The sequence below is a fragment of the Pristis pectinata genome, chromosome 17 (genome assembly GCF_009764475.1).
Source record: "Pristis pectinata isolate sPriPec2 chromosome 17, sPriPec2.1.pri, whole genome shotgun sequence".
In the NCBI taxonomy this organism is placed as follows: Eukaryota; Metazoa; Chordata; class Chondrichthyes; order Rhinopristiformes; family Pristidae; genus Pristis; species Pristis pectinata.
In genome coordinates, this window is record NC_067421.1 from 35,708,249 (window position 1) to 35,732,579 (window position 24,331).

The window sequence follows — 24,331 nt, forward strand, 5'->3', positions numbered from 1 at the left end:
ATCCTTCAATGGATTAATGGATAAATACAATTCTGGGGCTATCATCAATCATATGGCTTGGGAAAGTCCAAGGTCTAATCCCTGCTCTGAGTTCAATGAGACAGTAAGAAGATTTAGGGTAATCAACCATGGTACTCCTGGGCTAGAGAAGGTAAATGCATTGCACCTGATTATTATATTGGAACTCATCCTCAAAGGAAAGCACATGTCTCAACACTGGGAAAATGGGATCGTGGTCAGTCATGATGGGCCTCAGACTGAATAGTCTCAGGATCAAGAGTCTCAGGATAGTGGGTCATCTATGTAGGACTGAGACAAGGAGAAATTTCTTCATGCAGAGGGTTGTAGATGCTCAGTTGCTTAATATATTTAAGACTGAGGTTGACAGTTTTTTGGATATTCAGGGAATCAGAAGATGGGATCTGGCAGGAAAGTGGAGCAGGATCTGATTGAATTATAACACAGGTTCCAGAGCTGCCTACTCCTTCAAATGTTCTTATGCTCATAGACATACCAGACTCTCATTGATTAGTCTGAAGCATGGAGAATACCACCTGGACAAGCACATTGGAAGGTGAAGTCACAGAGAGTAAAAAGTTTAAAAGGATAACACACCTTTTAAAATATTACACCATAGTACTTGTAAAGGCAACACATGACAGCACAGTAAGTTGTCTTTCATTGATAACTCTGAATCACATTCATACAGCACCGAAGGAAGTTATTTGCCAATGAGTCTACACCAACTCTACGTAAGGGCTACCCAATTATTCCCCTCCTCCCTCCTCATAGGTCAGAGAATTCCCGTCCTTCATCCAGTTTTCTTTTGTCATAGAGCGATGGAGCTATACAGCACAGAAGCAGGCCTTTCGGCCCACCCCGGGACCATGTCGAACCTTTTCCCTATCTACACTAATCCACTTTGCCCACATTATCCTTCTACGCCTTGCCTATTCAAGTCCTCGTCAACATGTCTCTTAAACGCAGTGATTGTATCTGAGTCCACCACGTCCTCTGGCAGCGAGTTCCAGAGATCAACCACTCTCTGTGTGAAAAGAACATTCCCCTCTAATCCGCTTTAAAACTCCTTCCTCTCACTTTAAACCTATTGCCTCTTGTTTTCGATACCACTATCATGGGAAAAAGATTCTGACTATTCAGCCTACCTATGCCTCATAATTTTATATACCTCGATCAGGTCAGCCCTCAGCCTCCTTTGCTCTAGAGAAAATCAAACTCAGTTTATCTAATCTCACACTAAAGTCCTCCAATCTGGGCAACAACCTGGTTAATCTCCTTTGCACAGTGTAAGTCATTAAAAAGTCTGCTACCAACACCCTTTTGGTCAATGTATTCTAGATCATAACAACTTGCCAGGTAACGCAAAATCTCTTCATCTCACCTCTGCTTTACTTTGCTCATTGCCTTAATGGTGGTTACTTTGATGGTTTGAGGTTGGTATAACAATTTTGTCATTGTTACTGAGATAGATAAAAAGAGCGCTGCTCTCAATGTTCTACCTTTGTTCCTCCATCTCATTCCAGGACACTAGAGAATATGAAGTTTCCATATGAACAAAGACAGGGGAGAGGCAGGATAATGAGATTCCAGAAAACTGCCAGAACCTTGCCAGTACCGAACCCAGAGAATGACACTTCTCCACGCTTTCCAATCCAGAGTAGCAATCACTGATCTCCTAGACCTGGATGCCCCCCTACGTGTAATGTACCCAGCTGTGTTCCCCTGTAAATAAGCCTTGCATCTCGGCGTGGGACAAGCTCCTCAAATTTTCCCGATGTTATTCAGAAGCAAAACTGAGTAGTTAAAGGAGACCAAAATGTTTGAAAAAAAATACATGTACAGCAATTTATTTTTGGACAAAGCAATTCCCCAATGTCCAAATTAAATTTCTAGAAATTCATGCCTATTTGGTTGCACTAACCACACTATACAAATAGTATCGACACATTATACTCTGCCACTGAAATTCATTACATTGACTTCAATTTTGGAAGCACAGTACAACATGTTGCCACTACTATATAGCAAGGTTTGTGCTACCAAATGGGCACAGGCATTGTGTAAAATTGTTTCATGTGGCTCCTGTAGCTTTCCTCTGTTCCGGAGAAGTTCTATTGATTTTAATAGCAATCGTTGGGATCGAGACGGGGATTGGGTGGGGTGTCTATTCAAACCAGCCTTTGGAAGATAATATTATCCTCCAGGCATGGTACCCACATGGAAGCAGCACTTGATGTCACAAGAGTGGTTTGGAATGGAGATGATCCAAAATGATGGTTGACCATTACATGGGAAATGAGGAAGTTTTACTTCATTTATTTCAAAACAGTAGCCCCAATGAATATTTTGATAACCTATTCTGACACAGACATTGGTTCATCACCTTGAATGCAAAATACCCCTCTCCTTTAAAGTTCAATTTAGATAGCCATCTATTTGACTTTGTTGAGTTAATTGTTAAATCTGAGATTGACAGCATTTTGTAAACCAAAGGCATTGAGAGACAAGGAGGAAAGGCTGGTGTATAGAGTTAGGTCACTGATCACCCATGATCAGATTAAGTGATGGGACAGACTTGAGGGGCTGATTGACCTATGTCTGTCCCTACATTTCTACATGGTCCTTATAATGGGAAAATTGCTTGACAAATATTTTCCAAATGTCTCCTTTATGCCTAACTGTACACCATCTGTGTACGTACTTTCCCTGTATATATATATATTATGTATATACAGGCACATACATGTGTATACATGCATGTACTGTATGTCTGTGTATATTCATTAATTGAAAAACATCTGATGTGATGTGATGTACATCTGTGCATGTATATTCTTGCTGTACATCCACAGAATTAATACATGCCCTTGGTAACATAGATTTTGTTGGTATCTCTGTTTTCATATATGCTCCAAATATAAGCAAAGCACATAACACCAGCACGTGTGGATAGGGAAGGATTTTTTGAACTTGCCTCTTTGCTACTTGCTATTGAACATTTTTATTCTGCTGATAAAGTTACACCATGGAGAATTCTGCGCTGATTAAACATTGCTGTGGTCAGTTACAAAATATATTGATAGTTCTCCCCCTGCCCTTGTAATGTGAAGTGCCATTGGTGTTAAAACAACACAGTTTGACTCACTCTGTTGAGGAACAAGTTCATGCTGTGAGGAGCTGCCCTGCAGTTCAGAAGGATTTGGTTTGGATCCCAGGTCCAAGCTGAGCTGGGAGCAGGCATGAGTTGGGGTCTCAAGGCTGCCCCCTGAGCTGGGAACTTGGTATAGTATCAGCCCCGATTCTCACTTCCAGTCAGCGTCCATAAACACGGGCAGCTGAGGACTGGAACAAGTTCAGCTGTGTTGGTCAACCTGAATAATGATTCATCCTGTTGAATACTATGTCCAGACTTACCTGTGAAAATGGAGCACTGGATGTTATACCCTAAAGGTTAACCACCAGGTTGGATTGGCAGTAAGGAAAGCGAATGCTATGTTGGCATTCATTTCAAGAGGAATAGCATATAAAACTAAGAAGGTGTTGATGAGGCTCTATGGGGCACTGGTGAGACCTCATTTGGAATACTGTGTGCAGTTTTGTGTCCCTTATCTTAGAAAGGATGTACTGATGTTGAAGAGGGTTCAGAGAAGATTTACGAGGATGATTCCCGGAATGCAAGGGCTTACATATGAGGAGCATTTGTCGGCTCTTGGTCTGTATTCATTGGAGTATAGAAGAATGAGAGGGGACCTCATAGAAACATTTCGAATGTTGAAGGGACTGGACAGAGTAGATGTGGCTAAGTTGTTTCCCTTGGTGGGTGAGTCCAGAACAAGAGGGCACAGTTTTAGAATTAGAGGGTACCGGTTTAAAACAGAGATGAGGAGAAATTTCTTTAGCCAGAGGGTCGTGGATTTATGGAATTTGTTGCCACATACAGCTGTGGAGACCCGATCATTGAGGGTGTTTTAGGAGGAAATTGATAGGTAGTCAGGGTATCAAGGGATATGGGGAAAAGGCCGGGAATTGGGGCTAGATGGGAGAATAGTTTAGCTCATGGTGAAGTGGTGGAGCAGACTCAATGGGCTGAATGGCCTACTTCTGCTCCTTTGCCTTGTGAGCTTGTGTACCATGGCACTACAGGTTCCTCGAGAAATGTATGGCTAAAGGGAGACTCAAAGAAAACTGCTTGGAAAGGTGGTTTAACCTTCCACAACAGAAGGCATGGAAAAAAATACAGTGATCGATATTTTTAAAATAATTCTCTGTACTCCTCACTCTACAAGGACCACCTGGTATTGGTTCAGCAAGGTTCTAACTACAACTTAATATTATCAACTTACTGTCTGCTTATGAGCAAATATCTTACCTGCAGTTGGCTTGGCTGAGTGGGAAATTTTGTTATTAATGAACAGACGCACTTTCCGTGATCCAGCATGTCCCAAGGTGCTCTAGTCAATGAAGTACATCTGGAGAGTAGCCACTGTTGCAATGCAGAGAATGTGGCAGCCAATGTACAAGCAGCAACCTCACACAAAGTCCAGATGAAACATTCCTAACCCTGTTGATTTAGGGATTGATTTTGGTCAACAGTGCTAGGAAATCTTTTGGATTTATCCGTAGGAACAGACTGGGCTTTGATTTAATATCTCATTTGAAAGATATCTCAATACTCCCTGGTACATCAGATAGGACTTGAACCTAAAACCTTCTGAGTCAAAAGTAAAAGTACTATAAATTAAGGCAAATATTACTCTGGTATTCTTTAGATTATAGTTGTTAATATATATATATATTAAGAAATACTCAACAGCACAAGCAGAATGTGTGGAAATAGAAACAAAGTTAATGTTTCAAACATTACCTCTCTCTCTTTCCACAGATACTGCCTGACCTACTGAGTGTTTCCAGAATTCACTGTTTTTATTTCAGATTTCCAGCATCTGCAGTTTTTTGATTTTTATGTATCTTGTTAGCCTTGGGCCAAAGCAGATTTTACTGGTGCTTTGTTTAATTCTGAAACCAGAGATACTGGTGGGCATGAGCCAACTCCGGGCAATTATGCTGCTAACTTGGCCTTCGTTTATCTTGTTTGTTCACAGTGGGCACCGTTTCCATGGGCCACTGGGAATAGCAACAAGAGTCAGGTTTATCACTGTGGGCTCACTGGAATTGTTCACAATAACATCAATTTAAAACTGACTGCAGCCAATTGGCTTCAGTAGATTTTCCTGATGGGTCAGAGCCCTACATTGGAAGACTTGCCAGTTCTGTCTGGACCTGTCTGGGGTCCTCTTGCTTCCGAGCAGCTCACCCAATCAAACAGCAAACAGTTAGAGTCATAGAGTTATACAGCAGAGAAACAGGCCCTTTGGCCCAGCTTGTCCATACCGACCAAGTTGTCTAACTGAGCTAGTCCCATTTCCTTGTGTTTGGCCCATATCCTTCTAAACCTTTCCAATTCACATAACTGTCCAAATGCCTTTTATATGTCGTAATTGTGCCAGACATAAGCACTTCCTTTGGCAGCTCGTTCCACATACTTACCACCCTCTGTGTAAAACAATTCACCACTCTCTATGTGAAAACAGAATGTAAAAGTTGTCATAGAATTATAACATCATAGAGCATGTCATAACATCATTATAACATCATATGCAAATAGGCTCTTCAGCCCAAGCTAACCATCAACCACCCACTTATACTAATCCCATTTTATTCTCCCCACATTCCCATCAAGTCCCCCCAGATTCTACCCCTCACCTACTCATTAGTTGCAAGTTACAATGGCCAATTAATCTACCAACCAAATAGTGGGACCTGTGTTGTGATCCTAAGTATTTGTTTCCCATGAGTTGAATCCTAGAGATTATTTATTAATTCCTGAAGACTCCAAAACAATCTTGAAGGATTGGCAACACCAGGGCCCGGGTTAAGTGTCCAGTTGACCTCAGCCAGACCAGCACTGTCATGAACTGTAGAGTAAATGGCTCCTGTTTCCGATTGTGAAACAGCATGTGTAGAGCAAAGACAGGATTAGGCTGAGATGAAACTACAATCTAAAGATGTACCTAGTTGAGATACAAGGATGATGTTGCTATTCAGTTCCAGTGCGGCGCTGGGTTAGGGTGGGTGGAGGGGAGGGGGCAAAATGTTGAGAAGAAATAGGGGTTGGATGCAAGGGAGAATATATGAGGAAATGTCTGGAGAGAAAAAATAAGAATAAAATAAGAAATAGCTTGATGAGTAAATGTGGCATGACTTCTGAAGCTGAGAGCTTCCAATGCTTGGGTTCTACATTTATCCTGAGAATTGTTGAGTGAGACGTAGGTCTTATGTCCCTGGGATCTTGCTGTGTGCAATTTGGCTGCTGCATTTCCTGCATTACAACAATGGTCACATCCCTAAAAGTGTTTTATTACATATGAAGTTGGAATACTCTGAGTTGGTAAAAAGGGCTCTCTGAATCCTGGTCTTTTTATGACGATTACCCAGTAATTTCTGCTAAAGAGCTCCAGTGAACTCCTCCATACAGCTAAATAGCCCAGTAATGGCTTTAAACTTTTTCTCTATGTAGGCAGTTAAAATTCCTCAATGCCCTACCCTCGAATGCCCCACTCTGTTCTCACAAGCATTAGTTTTAACCAACCCATCTGAACGGGTGGGAAGGAGACCCAGCAGAAGTATAGAACATAGAACATAGACCAGTACAGCACAGGAACAGGCCCACGGCCCACAATGTTGTGCCAAACTAATTAAGCTAATGACACTTAATCCCTTCTGTCTGCACATGGTCCATATCCCTCCATTCTCTGTACATCCATGTGCCTATCTAAGAGCCTCTTAAATGCCTCAGTTGTATCTGCCTCCACCATCACCCCTGGCAGTGCATTCCAGGCACCTGCCACTCTCTGTGTAATAAGCTTGCCTTGCACATCTCATAGAACATAGAACAGTACAGCACAGTACGGGCCCTTCAGCCCACGATGTTGTACAGACCTATATAAAGACCTACTCCATGATCAATCAAACCCTTCCCTCCTTCACGGCCCATAACCCTCCATTTTTCTTACATCAATGTGCCTATCTAAGAGGCTTTTAAATGTCCCTATCAGCTTCTACCAGCACCCCTGGCAGTATGTTCCAGGCACCCACCACTCTCTGTGTAAATAAACCTACCTCTGACATCTCCCCTAAACTTTTCTCCTCTGACCTTAAACTGATGTCCTCTTGTACTGGCCATTGCCACCCTGGGGAAGAGGTGCTGGCTGTCCACTCTATCTATGCCCCTCATAATCTTATACACCCCTATCAAGTCCTATCTCATCCAGCGTCACTCCAAAGAGAAAAGCCCTGGCTTGCTCAACCTCTCCTCATAAGACATGCTCTCTAATCCAGGCAGCTTCCTGGTAAGTCTCCTCTGCACTCCCTAAAGCTTCCACTTCCTTCTTATAATGAGGTGTGCAGAACTGAACACAAGTGTGGTCTAACCAGAGTTTTATAGAGCTGCAACACTACTTCACGGCTCTTGAACTTAATCCCCCGACTAATGAAGGCCAGCACACCATACGCCTCCTTAACCACCCTATCAACGTGCACGGCAGCTTTGAGAGATCTATGGACTTGGACCCCAAGATCCCTCTGTTCCTCCACACTGCTAAGAATCCTGCCATTAACCTTGTATTCCACCTTCAAGTTCGTTCTTCCAAAGTGCATCACTTCACACTTCTCCGGATTGAAATCCATATGCCACTTCTCCACCGAACTCTGCATCCTGCCTATATCCCGTTGTAACCTACAACAACCTTCTACATTATGTCCTTTGAACTTTCCCCCCTCTCACCTTAAATGCATGCCCTCTATTATTAAGACATTTCAACCCTAGGAAAAAGATACTGGCTGTCTACTCTTTCTGTGCCTCTCATAATTTTATAAACTTCTATCAGGTCTCCCCTCAGCCTCTGCGGTTCCAGAGAAAGCAACCATAGGTTGTCCAACCTCTTCTCATAGCACATGCCCTCTAATCCAGACAGCATCCTGGAAAACCTATTCTGCACCCTCTCCATAGCTTCCCCAACCTTCCTATAACGGGGAGACCTGAATTTAGAACAGAGAACACTACAGCACAATACAGGCCCTTCGGCCCACAAAATTGTGCTGACATTTTATCCTGCTTTAAGATCTATCTAACCCCTCCCTGCCACATAGCCCGCTATTTTTCTATCATTCATGTGTCTATCTAAGAGTCTCTTAAATGTCCCTAATGTATCTGCCCCCACAACCTCTGCCGGCAGTGCGTTCCACACACCCACCACTCTCTGTGTAAAAAAATTTACCTCTGACATCCCCCTTATACCTTCCTCAATCAACCTAAAATTATGTCCCCCTTATGTTAGCCGTTGTCACCCTGGGAAAAAGTTTAGTGCAATACTCCAGAAGCAGCCTAACCAGAGTTTTCACCTGTCTGGTCCTTTTGTCCTTTAAAGATTTAAAGACTCCTTTAAATATGTACATTGACTTCTCAAGGTGTTATCAAGGCCTGATATCCACTTTACCCATGATGAGGAAACCATGCAGAGAGGAACAGGGTTGAGAAGTAGTCCATAGTAGTCTTGATTGCTTTTGTTTCTTTTCTTTATTTAAAGAATATTTGAAGGGTCACAGCCTACAGAGCTAAGGACAAAAAGCTGGGAATTGGAAGTAATAAGGTCCATTTTTGGCTGTCACAGACACAATTGGCCAATGTCTCCCTTCTCTGCAATACATTTCTACGACTCTGACTCTGGTGAGAGACCAGAAGCAGCAGCAGTGCTCCCACAAGGTGTTCTCTGCCCCGGCTCTCCTAAAGCACCTTTGCTACCACATACCCAAGTACAAATGCTCCTCCCACTTGATATTGGGCCATTTGCCGTCTACAGCCAGGAAATAAAGTCCAGGCACTGAAATTACCTGACGTCAGACAGCAGACGTCAGGATGGTCTGCGACCCACCTATGCTCCAACACAATTCCCCACTCACGTAAAAAATGGCTACATGGGCTAGTTATCAAAGTGCCACCAAGGTGCATGTGGGCCATTACTGATTCCTTCTGCCGTGATGCAGTAAATATCTGTCTAAAAGATCTATGTATTTCCCCACAATACGATTACACAACTTAATGCAACAGGGGTTTTGAATCAAACCATCCCACCTTGTACAAGAATGATCAGGACAATTGACATAAAGAGAGTGGGTTGCTTATCATTACATTTGCATAAACAGGAAAGACTGCACTAAAATCTGGATTAGACCAGGTACTGGTAACAGTGTATTCAAGCAGAATTTTACATACATTGGAGCCTGTCAAGTTCAATAGGTTAAGAATGCCAAATTATTTCATAGAAGCGGTTTACTAAACATTTTCAAATTAGATTAGCCCATTGAAGTTTGTGGGAGCTTGCTGTGTGCAAATCAGCTGCTATGTTTCCTACAGTAGATTATAAGTACACTTTAAAAAGTACTTTGTTGTCTGTAAAGTGCTTTGTTATGATGTGAAAGGTGCCATATAAATGCAAGTTTTGTTTTATAATTGCTGTCTTGCTGTTGTTATTCAGACATTCTGTTAAACATGACCAGCCTTTCTCCTTAGCAAGGCTAATGGCCTTTATGGATGCCACATTTTCCCGTGATAGTAAAAGGGACCATTTATAAAATTCTGATGATTGACACTTTTTTAATTGGGCAATAAACTGTGTGATATCCTTACCTGAGAGTGTTTTTTTTTACTGAAACATCATGCAGCCTTTGCTAGTTTATAATATATTCTTGGCAGTATAAGGACAATTATAAAGTAAGATTGGATGAGATTGGAACTTGAATTTCTGGATAATTGTGGTTCACTTTTTGTGGGTCTGACTTTCCATTCCTAGTATAAGAATTTTACTATCTGTTCCAATATGTGAATTTTCTCTAAATCCTAAAAGGCTTAGCAATAACTTAGTTTTAAGCCTTAATCAGAATCCGTGGATGTGTCACAGCAATGGTTTCTCCATACATGGCATGTAATACGGATGAATAGATCACTGATTGGATGAAGAAATGAAGCCGATGTTGACCATACATCATCCAGCATGCTCCAAAACGTGGAATGAATCCAAACTTGACCATGCATTAGCTCAAGGAATAGGGGCAGAATGAAAGACCCAATTAACCTCATGCTTTTTCGAGACTTCAGCCCACCTCTCTGTGTTAGCCTCATCTTTCTTAAGCCCGTGCAATTCTAAAAGCTCTTCTTATTGAAATTTCTCCATAAGTGTCCTTCCCTGGTGACATATATTGCATCTGTTTGGGTGGCTTACAGTTAAACCCTTTGCCATTGTAATTTGCCCTGATCGTTGTTGTCAACAGGTGATGTACAACACATTGAATGTCAAATTGTTTTACCCAGCAAACATATCACTGAGCTACCATTTTCATTGAGGTTAATTATGAACACAGGATAAGGTGCATCCCACAATCGCAGAGTGAAATAAAATAGAGAATATAGAACATGCAGTGGGCTTCGTGAAAGATACATTTTAAAAAATATTAGATTTGTATATTGTTCTGTACACAAAAATGCTTTATTGGTGTGTCAGTTGACAGGGTACATTAATGTGTGGTAAAAGCCCCAATTTCTGAAATTTGAGTTGAGTTGGCATGGTCCATTACTTGATGGCCGTATGTTGGCCGTAGATAAAAGCAAACTCAATTGTATAGCAAAATAACATTAGGATTGTCCATTCCTAATTATTCCTTGAATTGGATAGCTTGCTAAGACTATTCCAGAGAGCAGTTAAGAATCAATCACATTGATGGGTCTGGACTTAATTCAACATGGGACAGAACAAGTAGGGGTGGACATACCCAATAACCTAACCACAGTGATACTCTTCCCTGTATTATATAATTCTCTTCAACCACCAGTTCAGTGAAGAGGCCAGTGCAGGAATATATAGACCTCTCCATTCACATTAACTTCTTGAGGAATATTAATCAACAATTGGTAAACTTTAAGTGATATTAGATATATTAAATGGTGTTCCTCGCACAACAACATCCTATCAGGAATCAAGTCACTCCTTTGGAAAGTTTGGTGAACATCTAATTCTGAAAGGAGTTGGAAATTACAGAGCTATGCATAGAAAGAAATCAAATACTGTGTATCTGGCACTGGGAATATTATCTATGGCTTTATAACGGGTGCAGATGGTAAGAAAATATTAATGACAAAGACCTTTTACTCCACAATGATTAGCAATCAAAATTCACTAGGAAATCCCTAGGAGATGAATATTTTATTGAGAATTCATCACAAAATAAATTATAAATGTTTGATTTGAAGGACATGATTGAATGAATTATTGCTTTTTTTATTACTTCATTTTTTTTAATTACATTTTTTGAAGAGATGACCAAAGAGGATTGGCAAGCGTTGTCTACATGAACTTTATCAAGGCTTTTGACAAGGTCCTGCCTGGTAGATGGTCCAGAAGGTGAGATCACGTGGGATCCAGGGTGAGCTGGCCAGTTGGAGACAAAATTGTTTTGATGGAAGGAGTCAGAGGGTAGTACTGGGAGGTTACTTTTCAGATAGGAGGCCTGTGACCAGTGGTGTGCTACAGGGATCTATGTTGGGTCCCCTGCTGTTTGTCAGCTATATTAACAATCAGGATAAGAATGCAGGCAGCATGATTGGTAAGTTTGCAGATGACAACAAAATTGGTGGTGTGGTAGAAGGTTGCCTGAGGTTACAACAGCATCTAGATTAACTGGCAAGTGGGCAAAGGAATGGCAGATGAATTTAACTCGGGCAAGTATGAAGTGATGCATTTTGGGAAGTTAAACGAAGGTACGACTGACACAACAAACAACAGGGCGCTGGGGAGTGTTGTAGAACAGAGAGACCTAGGGGTACATGTACATAGTTCACTGAAAGTGGTGATACAAGTAGACATAGTGATATGGTATGCTTGCCTTAATCAGATGGGGCATTGAGTACAAGAACTGGGATGTCATGTTACAGCTGTACAGGGCATTGGTGAGGCTGCACCTGGAATATTGTGTGCAGTTCTAGTTGCCATGCTATAGGAAGGATGTGATTAAGTAAAGGGATTGCAGAAAAGACTCACAAGGGTATCGCCGGGACTTGAGAGCTTGAGTTACAAGGAGAAACTGGGTAGGCTGGGATTGTTTTCTCCGAGCAAAGGAGGCTGAGAGGTGACCTTACAGAGGTTTATAAAATCATGAGGGTCATAGATAAATAAAGACCCAGGGTAAGGGAGTCTGAAACTAGAGGGCATAGGTTTAAGGTGAGAGAGGAAAGATTTAAAGGGGACCTAAGAGGTAAGTTTTTCCACACAGAACTTGGTGGGTATATGGAACGAGCTGCCAGAGGAAGTGGCAGAGGTGGGTACAATGACAATGTTTAAAAGACATTTGGATAGGTCTTGAATAGGAAAGGTTTACAGGGTAGGGGCTAAATGCAGGCAAATGGGACTAGCTCAGGAAGGCACCTTGGTTAGCACAGACAAATTGGGCCAAGGGCCTTCTTGCTTGCTGTATAAGTCTATAACTCTATTTATGAATAGTCATCATTTTAATAACAAATTCCCTACCCTATTCTCTCCTTTTATGCAGCACGCACATATACACACATTCTCTCTCGCTTCCAAATCTGTAGGTGTGGGTTCCTATTTCAGAAGCTTGAGCACTAAAATCTCAGCTGACACTCAAATACTGAGGCAGTGCTACAATTTCAATTGAGATGTATGTGGGAGCGCACTGTTCATAACTTGGCTGCCAGATCTGCTGAGTGTTTCCAGCATTTTCTGTTTTTATTTCACACTTCCGGCATCTGCAGTGTTTTTATTTTAATTTCCAGAAAAGAGCTGTCCCCAGCACTTAGTTGTAGCCTTGTATCAAATGCTCACTGCATCAAAGGCAGTGAAGCTTTCGGAGCTGAGGGGCCTGATACAGAAAGATTCCCAGGACTGTAGTGGAAGGTTTGGGAGGCTGCTCCATCACTGTCAGTGTTATCCTCGCCCACCACAAGTCAATCCTCAAGGTAAGAATGAATAAAACATAACATGCACTGTTGGGCACAACCGCTACCCTGAATAGATTCTGAAGTAGTCTCTGAAGGAATGGAAGAGCTGTAATATAATAATTAATTTATTGTACTATTATGGTAATACATAATTTTAGATCCCTGTTTTTCTTGGGAATCATTTTATTTATAAGCTCAAGAAATTGAAATACACAATTTTATTTGCCAAATATTATCTTTTCCACATAAGAAATGGCTGAATTGGGCTAACGACTGTCATCTCATTGATAATTTTACACAGCAGCAGGCCACACATGTTCAAATAGTTTGTGGCAGGAATATATTCTGGGGCATTATCTCCTGGCAAAATGATGATTCATTTGGGGGCACCTTCATCTCTGCATCTGAAGGTACTGGGTTCAAATCTCGCCCAAATGACTTAACCAGAAAAATCCATAGAGATAGCCGATTGCAATGCTGAGGGAATGCTGCACTGTTGGAGGGGTCAACATTTGAATGAAACATCACACTAAGACCCTGTCTGCTCTCTTAGGTGGACATGATAGATGTTACTGTGTCACTCTGAAAGAAGCCAGAGAAGTTCTCCCAGTGTACTGAATTATATTCCTCAATCACCATCAATAAAACAGAGCATCAGATCATTATGACACTGTTGTTTGTGGGATCTTGCCCATATTGGCATGTTTCCTATGTTTCAACAGTGACCAACTTCAAAAGTACTACATTGACTGTGAAGTACTTTGAGATAACATGGAAGATGTGATAGAAATATACATTATTCTTTCAAAGCATGAACCATCTTCATCCTTGTGCCTGCTTTGTTCTGCACTAGGTGCAGAGGTGGTGCAGTAGGGCTTGTGTTTCAGCCAGTCTAACCCAACTGTGTACATTTAAAAAGATGGTTTCTTCATAAAATCCCATTTTCCAAATGTTCAAACCCTTGGACTCTTGCACTAGGTGAGGGTCACAGATTTTTTAAATTATTATTCATTGACAAGGCGTTAGCATTGTTGGTGATGCCAGCATTTATTGACCACCCCTAATTGTCTCCGAACTGAGCAGGTAATTAAACATCAACCACATTGGAAGGTCTAGAGTCACGCAATGGTCGGATTGACTAAGGACAACAGGAATTCTTTCTCTGCAGTGGTGAGGTTCAGGGGAGATGAGAAAACAAGCCTGCTCACTAGGCAAAACATGACCTCTCCCTGCTTCAATCTCAGGTTCCCACCTGTTTTAAGAAGAGCACTATCATCCCGGTACCGAAGAGAAACAAGGTAACATGCCTCAGTGACTACCGACCGGTGGCTCCAACATCCACCATCATGAAGTGCTTTGAGAGGCTGGTCATGACACGCGTCAACTCCAGCCTCCCAGACAACCTGGACCCATTGCAATTTGCCTATCGCCGAAACGGGTCTCCAGCGGATGCCATCTCCCTGGCCCTACACTCAGCTCTGGAGCATCTGGACAGTAAAGACACCTACGTTAGATTATTGTTTATTGACTACAGCTCTGCCTTCAATACAATAATCCCAAGCAAGCTTGTCACCAAACTCCGAGACCTAGGACTCGACACCTCCCTCTGTAACTGGATCCTTGAGTTTCTAACCAACAGACCGCAATCAGTGAGGATAGGCAGCAATACCTCTAGCACAATTATTCTCAACACTGATGCCCCACAAGGCTGCATCCTCAGCCCTCTACTCTACTCCCTATACACTCATGACTGTGTGGCCAGATTCTGGTTTAACTCCATCTACAAGTTTGCAGATGATACCACCGTTGTAGGCCATATCTCAAACAGCGATGAATCAGAGTACAAAAAAGAGATAGAGAGCTTAGTAGAATGGTGTCATGACAACAACCTTGCCCTCAATGTCAATAAAACAAAAGAGCTGGTCATTGACTTCGGGAAAGGGGGCGGTGTACATGCACCTGTCTACATCAATGGTGCTGAGGTCAAGAGGGTTGAGAGCTTCAAGTTCCTGGGAGTGAACATCACCAACAGCCTGTCCTGGTCAAATTACGTAGATGCCATTGCCAAGAAAGCTCACCAGCGCCTCTACTTCCTCAGGAGGCTAAAGAAATTTGGTTTGTCCCCTTTGACTCTCGCCAACTTTTACCAATGCACCATAGAAAGCATCCTATCTGGATGTATCACGGCTTGGTACGGCAACTGCTCCGCCCAGGACTGCAAAAAACTGCAGAGAGTTGTGGACGCAGGCCCAGCGCATTATGGACACCAGCCTCCCCTCCTTGGACTTTGTCTTTACCTCTCGCTGTCTTGGTGAAGCAGCCAGCATAATCAAAGACCCCACTCACCTGGGACATTCTCTCTTCTCTCCTCTTCCATCGGGTAGAAGAAATAGGAGCCTGAGGGCACATACCACCAGACTTAAGGACAGCTTCTACCCCACTGTGATAAGACTATTGAATGGTTCCCTTATACAATGAGATGGACTATGACGTCACGATCTACCTTGTTGGGACCTTGCACCTTATTGCACTGCACTTTCTCTGTAGCTGTGACACTTTACTCTGTACTGTTATTGCTTTTACCTGTACTACATCAATGCACTCTGTACTAACCCAATGTAACTGCACTGTGTGATGAATTGACCTGTACGATCGGTTTGCAAGACAAGTTTTTCACTGTACCTCGGTACAAGTGACAATAATAAACCAACACCAATACCAATGTTGACAGCTGGCTTAAACTAAGCCCTCTGTCTTAACCAGTTGTCAATGTTGTTGAAAACTATGAAGGTTCCTGAATGTCTGTGACATCCAGAAACACTGTAAACTACTAAAATTAAACTCTTAAAAATATTTCAATAATATTAGAAAAAATAAGGATGTTTAATAAACCAAAACTCTCAAGACCAGTGGAAAACAATGAAAGACGACACAAAAAATGGCAATTACCTAAGACTCATCTCTATCCTGTGCAACAGCTACTCTCCATTCCAATGAACACAGATGTTGTAACTGCACCACGTTTAATCTAGGCAGAGGTTGGGTAATCTGCTTTAATGACCCAAGTGCTGGGAAATTTCCCCAACTCCTGGACAGCTGGAACAACACTGGAGCATGTTTGTGAGAATACTGCAAATAGCTGATGGCAACTTCAAGACCTCTGTGCTCACACAGAAATCCTGAGTGTGGTCAGTTCAGAGGAAAGCTGCCGATATTTCCCCACATAATGCTGTGGGGGCTAGCTGGCCACAAATTGGCTGCTGGATTTTCCACATCAGTGACCGCCCTTCCAGAGTGTTAGTCACTGGTGTAATGCAAGAAACATTGCAGCCAATGGTTCACTGTAAACCACTTTTGGATCTCTGAGGTCACAAAAAAAATGTTTAATAGTTGCAAGTCTTTCTTCCTTTCATTACGTGAGAACAAATTAAGCTTACAATATTCAGTTATGTTACATGTGCAACACAATTGACCAAGATTCAATTAAACTTATTCTTAAACACATTCACCAAACCTGGCTCATTGTATTCTGAATCTCACTGAAAGTGCTCAGATGGTGCTACTCAGTGCATTGTGGAGGACTGGAGACCAGAGCAGTGTAAGCCTGATCCCCCGTGAGTTGGCTTATTCTTATGACCTGAAATTAATCTAAATTGCTGGGTTGTGGAAGGCAAAAGTAGTCGGCGCTCCTGTGCCTGGGTGATATTCAGGGACCACTGCTGGAAGTGCATGGGTTGTGTTGCTCGGGTGTAGACAGCATCTGATGAGGCTGTGATATCTGAATTATCTTCCTGACAGTTAAGGTGAAGGTCCACGCACAAAATAGCAATGATATTGCTGGGTGCCACAACCACACAATGCCCATGAAACTGTACCCCTTCAAAGCAATAAAGAAATATTGCACACCTTTGAAATGGAGAGAGTGAGAGGAGACTCATATGGATCAGCTGGGCAAAGTGTTCTGTATATTATGTGTGATTTTCTGTGTTTTGTGATTGATAGCATTAATATCCTATAAAGGGACCAATCATAAATCTTCCTGTTGCAATACATGATCTGTGTTATAAACAGAGCATCATTCGCAGTATTAGTGCAAAGACTGGTTTCTTAAATATATTTTAAGCGAATGGAAATTGTGCTGTTGAATTTGCAATCCTTTGTTCATTGCATATCTGTCTGATAATACCTGCACAGTTATATTTCAAAATGTAAATGAAGTTCATTATTGAAAGGTATTCTGAGGGACAGGATATGTAAGTATTTGGATAGACAGGGCCAGATTAGGGATAGTCAACATGGCTTTGTGCGTGGTAGGTCATGTCTAACCAATCTTGTAGAGTTTTTCAAGGATCTTACCAAGAAAGTTCATGAGGGAAAGGCGTGGACATTGTCTACATGGACGTTAGCAAGGCCTTTGACAAAGTCCCGCATGGGAGGCTGGTCTAGAAGGTTAAGTCGCTTGGCATTCAGGATGAAGAAGCCAATTGGATTCAGCGTTGGTTTAGCAGGAGAAGCCAAAAAGTGGTAGTAGATGGTTGTCTCTCTGACCAGAGGCCTGTGACTAGTGGTGTGCCGCAGGGATCGGTGCTGCGTCTGTTGTTGTTTACCATCTATATTAATTATTTAGATGATAATATGGTAAACTGGATCAGCAAATTTGCGGATGCCACCAAGACTGGGGGTGTAGTGGACAGCGAGGAAGGCTATCAAAGCTTGCAGCGTGATCTTGACCAGCTATGTAAATGGGCTGAAAAATGGCAGCAGGAATTTAATGCAGACAAGTGTGAGGTGATGCACTTTGAAAGGACAAACCAGGGTAAGACTCACACAGCGAATGGTGGGGCTCTGAGGTGTGTGGTAGAGGGACCTGGGAATGCAGATCCATAGTTCCTTGAAAGGTAGATAGGCCTGTAGAGAGAGCTTTTGGGTGTTATGTTGAAGTTGTACAAGATGTTGGTGAGACCGAATTTAGAATATTGTATGCAGTTCTGGTCACCAATAAGCTTGAAAGAGTGCAGAGAAAATTTATAAGGACTTGAGGACCTGAGTTATAGGGAAAGACTGAATAGGTTAGGACTTTATTCCCTGGAGTGCAGGAGAATTAGGGGAGATCTTATACAGTTATACAAAATTATGATGAGTATAGATAGGGTGAATGCATGCAGGCTTTTTCCCCAAAGGTTAAGTGAGACTAGAACTAAAGGTCATAGGTTTAGGGTGAAAGGTGAAATGCTTAAGGGGAATCTGAGGGAAACTTCTTCACTTGGAGGGTGATGCGAGTGTGGAACGAGCTGCTGGCAGAAGTGGTGGACGTGGGTTCAGTTGTAAGATTTAAGAAAAGTTTGGATAGGTACATGGATGCGAGGAGTTTGGAGAGATATGGTCCGGGTGCAGGTAAATGGGACTAGGCAGAAGATCAGGTTGGCATGGACTACATGGGCCGACGGATCTGTTTCTGTGCTGTAGTACTCTATGACTCTAAGTGAAAGGAAATTATAAGGCATGAAATTCAGAAAAATGTTTAAAAATCTGAATTGTGAATTTATTTTGCTGAACAGTCTCCCTCTATACACCTACCTGATGTTTTACTAGTGGAGGCTGTATTTTGTTGTTTTTCTTCTAAATGCAGATACTTATTGTCTATGAATTTAGTGTAACTTATGTCTGAAAGTAAACAGGACTAACATGTCTATCACTTAAAATAGTAATAGGGTGAGAAATGGGTAGAAGAGTCTTCTAGAGCTTCACTGGTTCTCAGTGAGAATGTGGACCAGGAGGTGCTATTGGTGTGTTGTCATTCTATCTCATTGTAACCTAATTTGCGGGTCTGGTAACCCTCACTTGCATCAGTGCCCTATTTGGCCAAGGTATCACCACAAAGATATTGAAGTATTTAGTCTGAGATCGGTAAGACCTCCATCTCTTTTTGAATCCTTCTGGTGACTGATGGGTTGTACCGACAATTTTTTGTGAGGTTAATTTCATTTTAGCCCATTGTGTTCCACACAAGGGCTTGACAAAGTGCAGTGAGATGTACTTCTCCATCCCATTCACTGTCTATTGCTAATTGAGGAAGTATTTTTTGGTGGTCAAATTATTACAGCTTGGAAATAAAGCCGTCAAACATTGCTCATAACCTTCACTGTGTGTGTGATGTTACTGATATTGAAGATAGCATGGCAAGGATTCACCTGATGGGCTTTAAATAGAACCAGGATAAAATGGCATCCTTTGTGGCCTTCTTATCATCAGGACGGTGATTAGTCAGCCACATGTCCAACGTTGTGCCTCCCTGTCTCCCAGTATTTGATCCCAACAGACTGATCAATCAGTCTCCTCCAACTCCCTGTTGCTTAATCGTAAACACACCCTTGTTGAAACCTGCCCTTTAAGCCAACACAACGGTTGAGAAGAAAGACATAAAGAGGTTTCTTCGTAATGTTTCTCTTAGTATTTGGGAGCCAGTAGCAATGCCCATTCTATAAGATAGTACTATTGGCATTGTGTGGACAACTGGAGAGTTGACTGGATGTTTAATGTGATGGTTAAGTCATAGGGCCACAGGGCTACTAATAACTTGTGATACTAAATAATAAGTCTGGTCTTTGCCTACCTTTACCTAGTTTAGAGACACAAGAGACTACAGATGCTGGAATCTGGAGCAACACCCAAGACGCTGGAGGAACTCAACGGGTCAGGCAGCATCTATGGAAGGAAATAGACAGTCGACATTTCGGGTCGAGACCCTTCATCTGGACTGAAAGATAGAGGGAAGATAGATAGTATACAGATGTGGAGGGCAGGGGTGGAGCACTAGCAAGAGATAGGTGGATCCAAGAGGAGGGGTGATAGGCAGATGGAGGAGGAGAGAGTGGAGATATCTCCTCAAGTTGGGAGGTGACAGGTGGAGACGACAATGGGCTGAAGATGATGGAATCTGACTGGAGGGGAAGGTGAGGCATGCAGTCAAGTGAGGGAGGTGGGGAGGGCAGATGGGAACAGTAGGGGAGGGGAACCAATGGGAGGAGTGTGTGGGTGGTGGGAAGATGGAGTGGGTGGAAGGGGGGAAAGAAACCAGGTGATGGGGGCTGGGGTGAGTGGAGGGAGAACTGGGTAGATCAGGAGGAGAGTGAAAAGGGATGGAGGGGGAGCTGTAGTTTAACCCAACTGGGGCATTAGAATTTTCCCAAGTAACAGCATCAGTGGATACTTTCACTGCACTTCCAACCGGTAATGTTGGAACTAATGCCTGCACAACATCTTTTGGTTGACCGGATGACTTAAAACAAAAAAATAATTACTTCTCCATATATTGAGGATTAGACAATTTAAATAACTTGACGATGCAGTAAATCATTGCGGCATTGAAAATGAAGAAACTCCCACTTGTCTTTCAATATTGTGGCTTGCATGTGCCCTAACACTTCATGGGGAATTGCTTGGTAATCCTGGTGATTATCAGTCTCAAAATATTTAATCAAGCATGTTATGACAGAGCTCTGGAAATTAATATAGTACAGAGCCAACTTTTCCAATTCAGTTTTCTCATTTCTTAATGTTTCTAGGGAATCCTGAAAATTTTAACTCCTTCTCTGAATGCCAGATACCTCCAGTACCTCACGACAGTGGAGACTATTCATGTGTATTTTTACAACGCCAGAAGGGGTTGAATATGGAGGATTTCACTGTTGAGCCATTGCCTCATCCTCATTCCATTTCTAAGCTTCCCATAGGGTAACGAAGAACAGAATTCCCTTCTCCATTCTTGTTGGCTACTCATCTCTGAGCCATCATGGGCTGCTTGAGGGCAAATTCATGGCAAGTTACAGGGGATACAGGGGAGGAGGAGTTGGGTCATAGGTCAGCCATGATCTCATTGCAACAAACAACCTGCTGGAAGAACTCAGCAGGTCGAGCAGCATCTGTTGTGGGCTGGGGGGGGTGGGGGGGGGGGGGGCACGGTTAGGAAGGAAATGTAAATGTTTTGGATTGAAATCCTGCAACAGGACCTCCAGCAGATTGTGTGTTGCTCCAGATTCCAGCATCTGCAGTCTCTTGTGTCTCTATGATCTCACTGCAGGCATTAAATGGCATACTCTTATGCAGTTGTCAGTGTCTCTGTGCCTCTGTGGTGCTTATAGCCATCCTCAGATGGCGGGAGAGAATTAAAGGGTGGTGTTAAGCAGTGTATGTCTCAACCCAATTCTGTTATCACGGTTCTATTGCGAAAAAGTTGCTTTAATATACAATTAATTTTAATTCTGAACTACCGTTAACCATTTCTTCCTGCAGATTCAATCACTGTTGTTACTTTGATGTAAATAATTAAAGCTCATTTATCAACCACGCATAATTTATTAAAAAAACATATGAATTACCAGAGAATAAATGTTCTCTGATGTTTACTCTTTCAACTAATGCATATGTTTTCAATAACTCTTAAATGCTTAAACTGAAAGATATTTTCCTTTCCCTGGAAAAGAATCTGGAATCAGATTTCATCATCTTCAGGCGATATCTCCACTCTCCCCTCCTCCTGGATCCACCTATCTCTTGCTAGTGCTCCACCCCTGCCCTCCACACTTTTATAAAGGTGACAAGGAATTTGACCTTTGAAATACGGTTGTTCAATGGGTCTCAAACACCACCCCCCTCCCTCACTATCTTCATTGTTTGCTTGCTGTTGAGGCCCATTTCTAAAGAACTTAGAAGATAATGAACAGAAGCAGAAATAAGCCAAGTGGCCTTTCGAACCTGCTCTTCCATTCAATAGATCCTTGGCCGATCCTGTATCTTAACCACTCTCCCTCAACGTCAATTTCTCTAACTCCCGGTAACCCCTCCCCTATTCACCCCCTTTCTTTCCCTCCCCCCCCTTTGTTTTCCCTCATTGTTGTGGCCCCCTCGCCCCTTCTCTTTGCCCAGTCCCTTTTTTGCTCTGTTCCTGTGCTGTACTGTTCTATGTCCTATGAATCACGAGACCATGCGTACAGAAATTTGTCCTAAATATCCAACCCCCCTCGTGACCTACACATCCGTTCCTCACCTCCGTCCCTTTATTCCAGGGTCCACAGCCCTCTCCTACCAGATTCCTTCTTCTTCTGCAGCCCTTTGCCTCTTCCACCTATCACCTCCCAGCTTCTTACATCACTCCCTTTCGTGCCCCCTCCCCCACCCACCCACTTTTCCCCTCTCACCTGGACTCACCCGTCCCCTGCCAGCCTGTGCTCCTCCCCCTCCCCTGATATTTTTATCCTGGCTTCTGCCTTCTTCCTCTCCAGTCCTGATGAAGGGTCTCGGCCCGAAACGTCGACTGTTTACTTCCCTCCATAGATGCTGCCTGACCTGCTGAGTTCCTCCAGCATTCTGTGTGTGTGTTAAGCACTCTCCCATCTGGTCCCTATATCTTTCAATTTCTTTTATATCCAAAAGCCTATCAATCTGAATCTTGAAAACACTCAACAGTGATGCATCGACTAGAACTGCTGCATCACAGCACCGGAGACCTGGGTTCCATCCTAACCTCGGGTGCTGTCTGCGTGGAGTTTGCATGTTCTTCCTATGACTGCGTGAATTTCCTCTGGGACTTCCATTTTCTCCCACATCTCAAAGACATAGACCATAGAACGTTACAGCACAGTACAGGTCCTTTGGCCCTTCAACATGTGGGTTGGTGGGTTAGTTGGTAGCTGTAAATTGTCCCTAGTGTGTATTTGAGGGGTAGTTGATGAGAATGTCAGGAAAGATAAAATCCTTTATGTGCTGATGGTCAACATGCTGTTTGTCTCTATAACACTGTGGCTGAGCATCTACAGCCCCCTGGCATGAAGAAGTCCAAAAAGTCAGAGGCCAAGGGAAGACCTAATAGAAGTTTATAAAATTATAAGAAGCATAACTAGGATAAAGAGCCAGAATCTTTTTCCCAGGGTAGAAATGTCAAGTACTAGAGGACGTAGCTTTAAGGTGAGAGGTGGAAAGTTTAAAGTGGATAAGCGGGGCAAGTTTTATTACACAGACAGTGGTAGGCATTTCCAGGGATGGTGGTGGCATTCAAGAGGCTTGTAGATAGGCACATGAATATGCAGGGAATGGAGGGATATGGTTTACGTGCAGGCGGAAGGGATTAGTTTAAGTTGGCATCCTGCTCAGCACGGACATCATGAGCCGAAGAGCAAGTCCAGCTGAAGGGTCTCGACCCAAAACGTCGACTGTTCATTTCTCTCCATAGATGCTGCCTGACCCACCGAGTTCCTCCAGTCCCTTTTTTGTGTTGGTCTGTTCCTGTGCTGTACTGTTCTATGTCCTATGAATCATGAGACCATGCGTACAGAAATTTGTCCTAAATATCCAACCCCTTATCCTAAAATTATGCTCGGGATTCTCCAGCTAGAGGAAACATCTTCTAAGATCTGCCTTGATAACGCATCTCAAATTTTACATGTTTCAATGAGATCACTTCTTATATCACTAACACCCAGTGAATATAGCCCAACTTTATTCAATGTCTCATCATACTTCATCCCACTCAGTCTCCTTCAAGTACCACAGGCCACAAATGAAGAAAAAATTAAAGAGAAAATTTTTTTCAGGCTGTAATGTAGGGTAGCTTGATCACAGATGTGGTTGTGAAGGTTTGTTCCATGACTGCACATTTGCAGATTTACTGTGGTGATTGATCGTGGAAGAAATTTTTATAAATAAGGTTATACTGATGCAACAAAATAGTGACAAAGGGAATGCTTAGCCTAACATGAATAAATGTAGAAGGGAGACTTTCTGTTTCTAAATAAATAGCTTAGCAGTAAGTTATGTAGGATTTACAGCAGAGAATTAGGTCAATCAATGCAACCAGCAGTGTCTATGCTCCATGCAAGCTCTCTCTCGAACTTTTAATCTCACCCTGTCAACACATCCTTTTATTCCTTTCTCCGTCAGACCCTAATCTAGTTTCCCTTGAAACGTATCTACGCTATTTGTTTCAACTATGCCTTGTGGTAATATATTCCACGTTCTAAATACCCTCTCAGTAAAGAAGCTTCTTCTACATTCATTATTTCTTTTTATTAGTGACAGTCTTATTTTCATAAAGCCTCTCATGGACACATTTTTATTTGTAGTCTATCAAAATTCCTTCATAAATACAAATACCTCCATTAGGTCACCCTCAGCCTTCTAAAGAAAAATGCTTCAGTCTGTTCAGTCTTTCTGGTTATAACCTCTCAGTTTTTGTATCATTCTTGTAAT

General features: G+C 42.5%; 1 protein-coding gene and 1 long non-coding RNA gene across 5 annotated transcripts in view; one reads left to right on the top strand and one right to left on the bottom strand.

Annotated features, from left to right (window-relative positions):
- The window catches only part of LOC127579662 (seizure 6-like protein), a 213,451-nt gene extending 209,054 nt beyond the window's left edge, over positions 1 to 4,397 (top strand). For both annotated transcript variants that reach the window (XM_052032610.1, XM_052032611.1), the window contains exon 17: positions 1,545 to 4,397. In XM_052032610.1, the coding sequence (XP_051888570.1) occupies positions 1,545 to 1,574 (30 nt within the window). In that variant the 3' untranslated portion in view covers positions 1,575 to 4,397. The remainder of the gene's footprint in view (positions 1 to 1,544) is intronic.
- LOC127579663 (uncharacterized) overlaps positions 1 to 4,518 on the bottom strand; it is a 92,887-nt gene extending 88,369 nt beyond the window's left edge. For all 3 annotated transcript variants that reach the window (XR_007957713.1, XR_007957714.1, XR_007957715.1), the window contains exon 1: positions 4,391 to 4,518. This is a non-coding gene — a long non-coding RNA (uncharacterized LOC127579663). The remainder of the gene's footprint in view (positions 1 to 4,390) is intronic.
- Between the last annotated feature and the right edge of the window lie 19,813 nt (positions 4,519 to 24,331).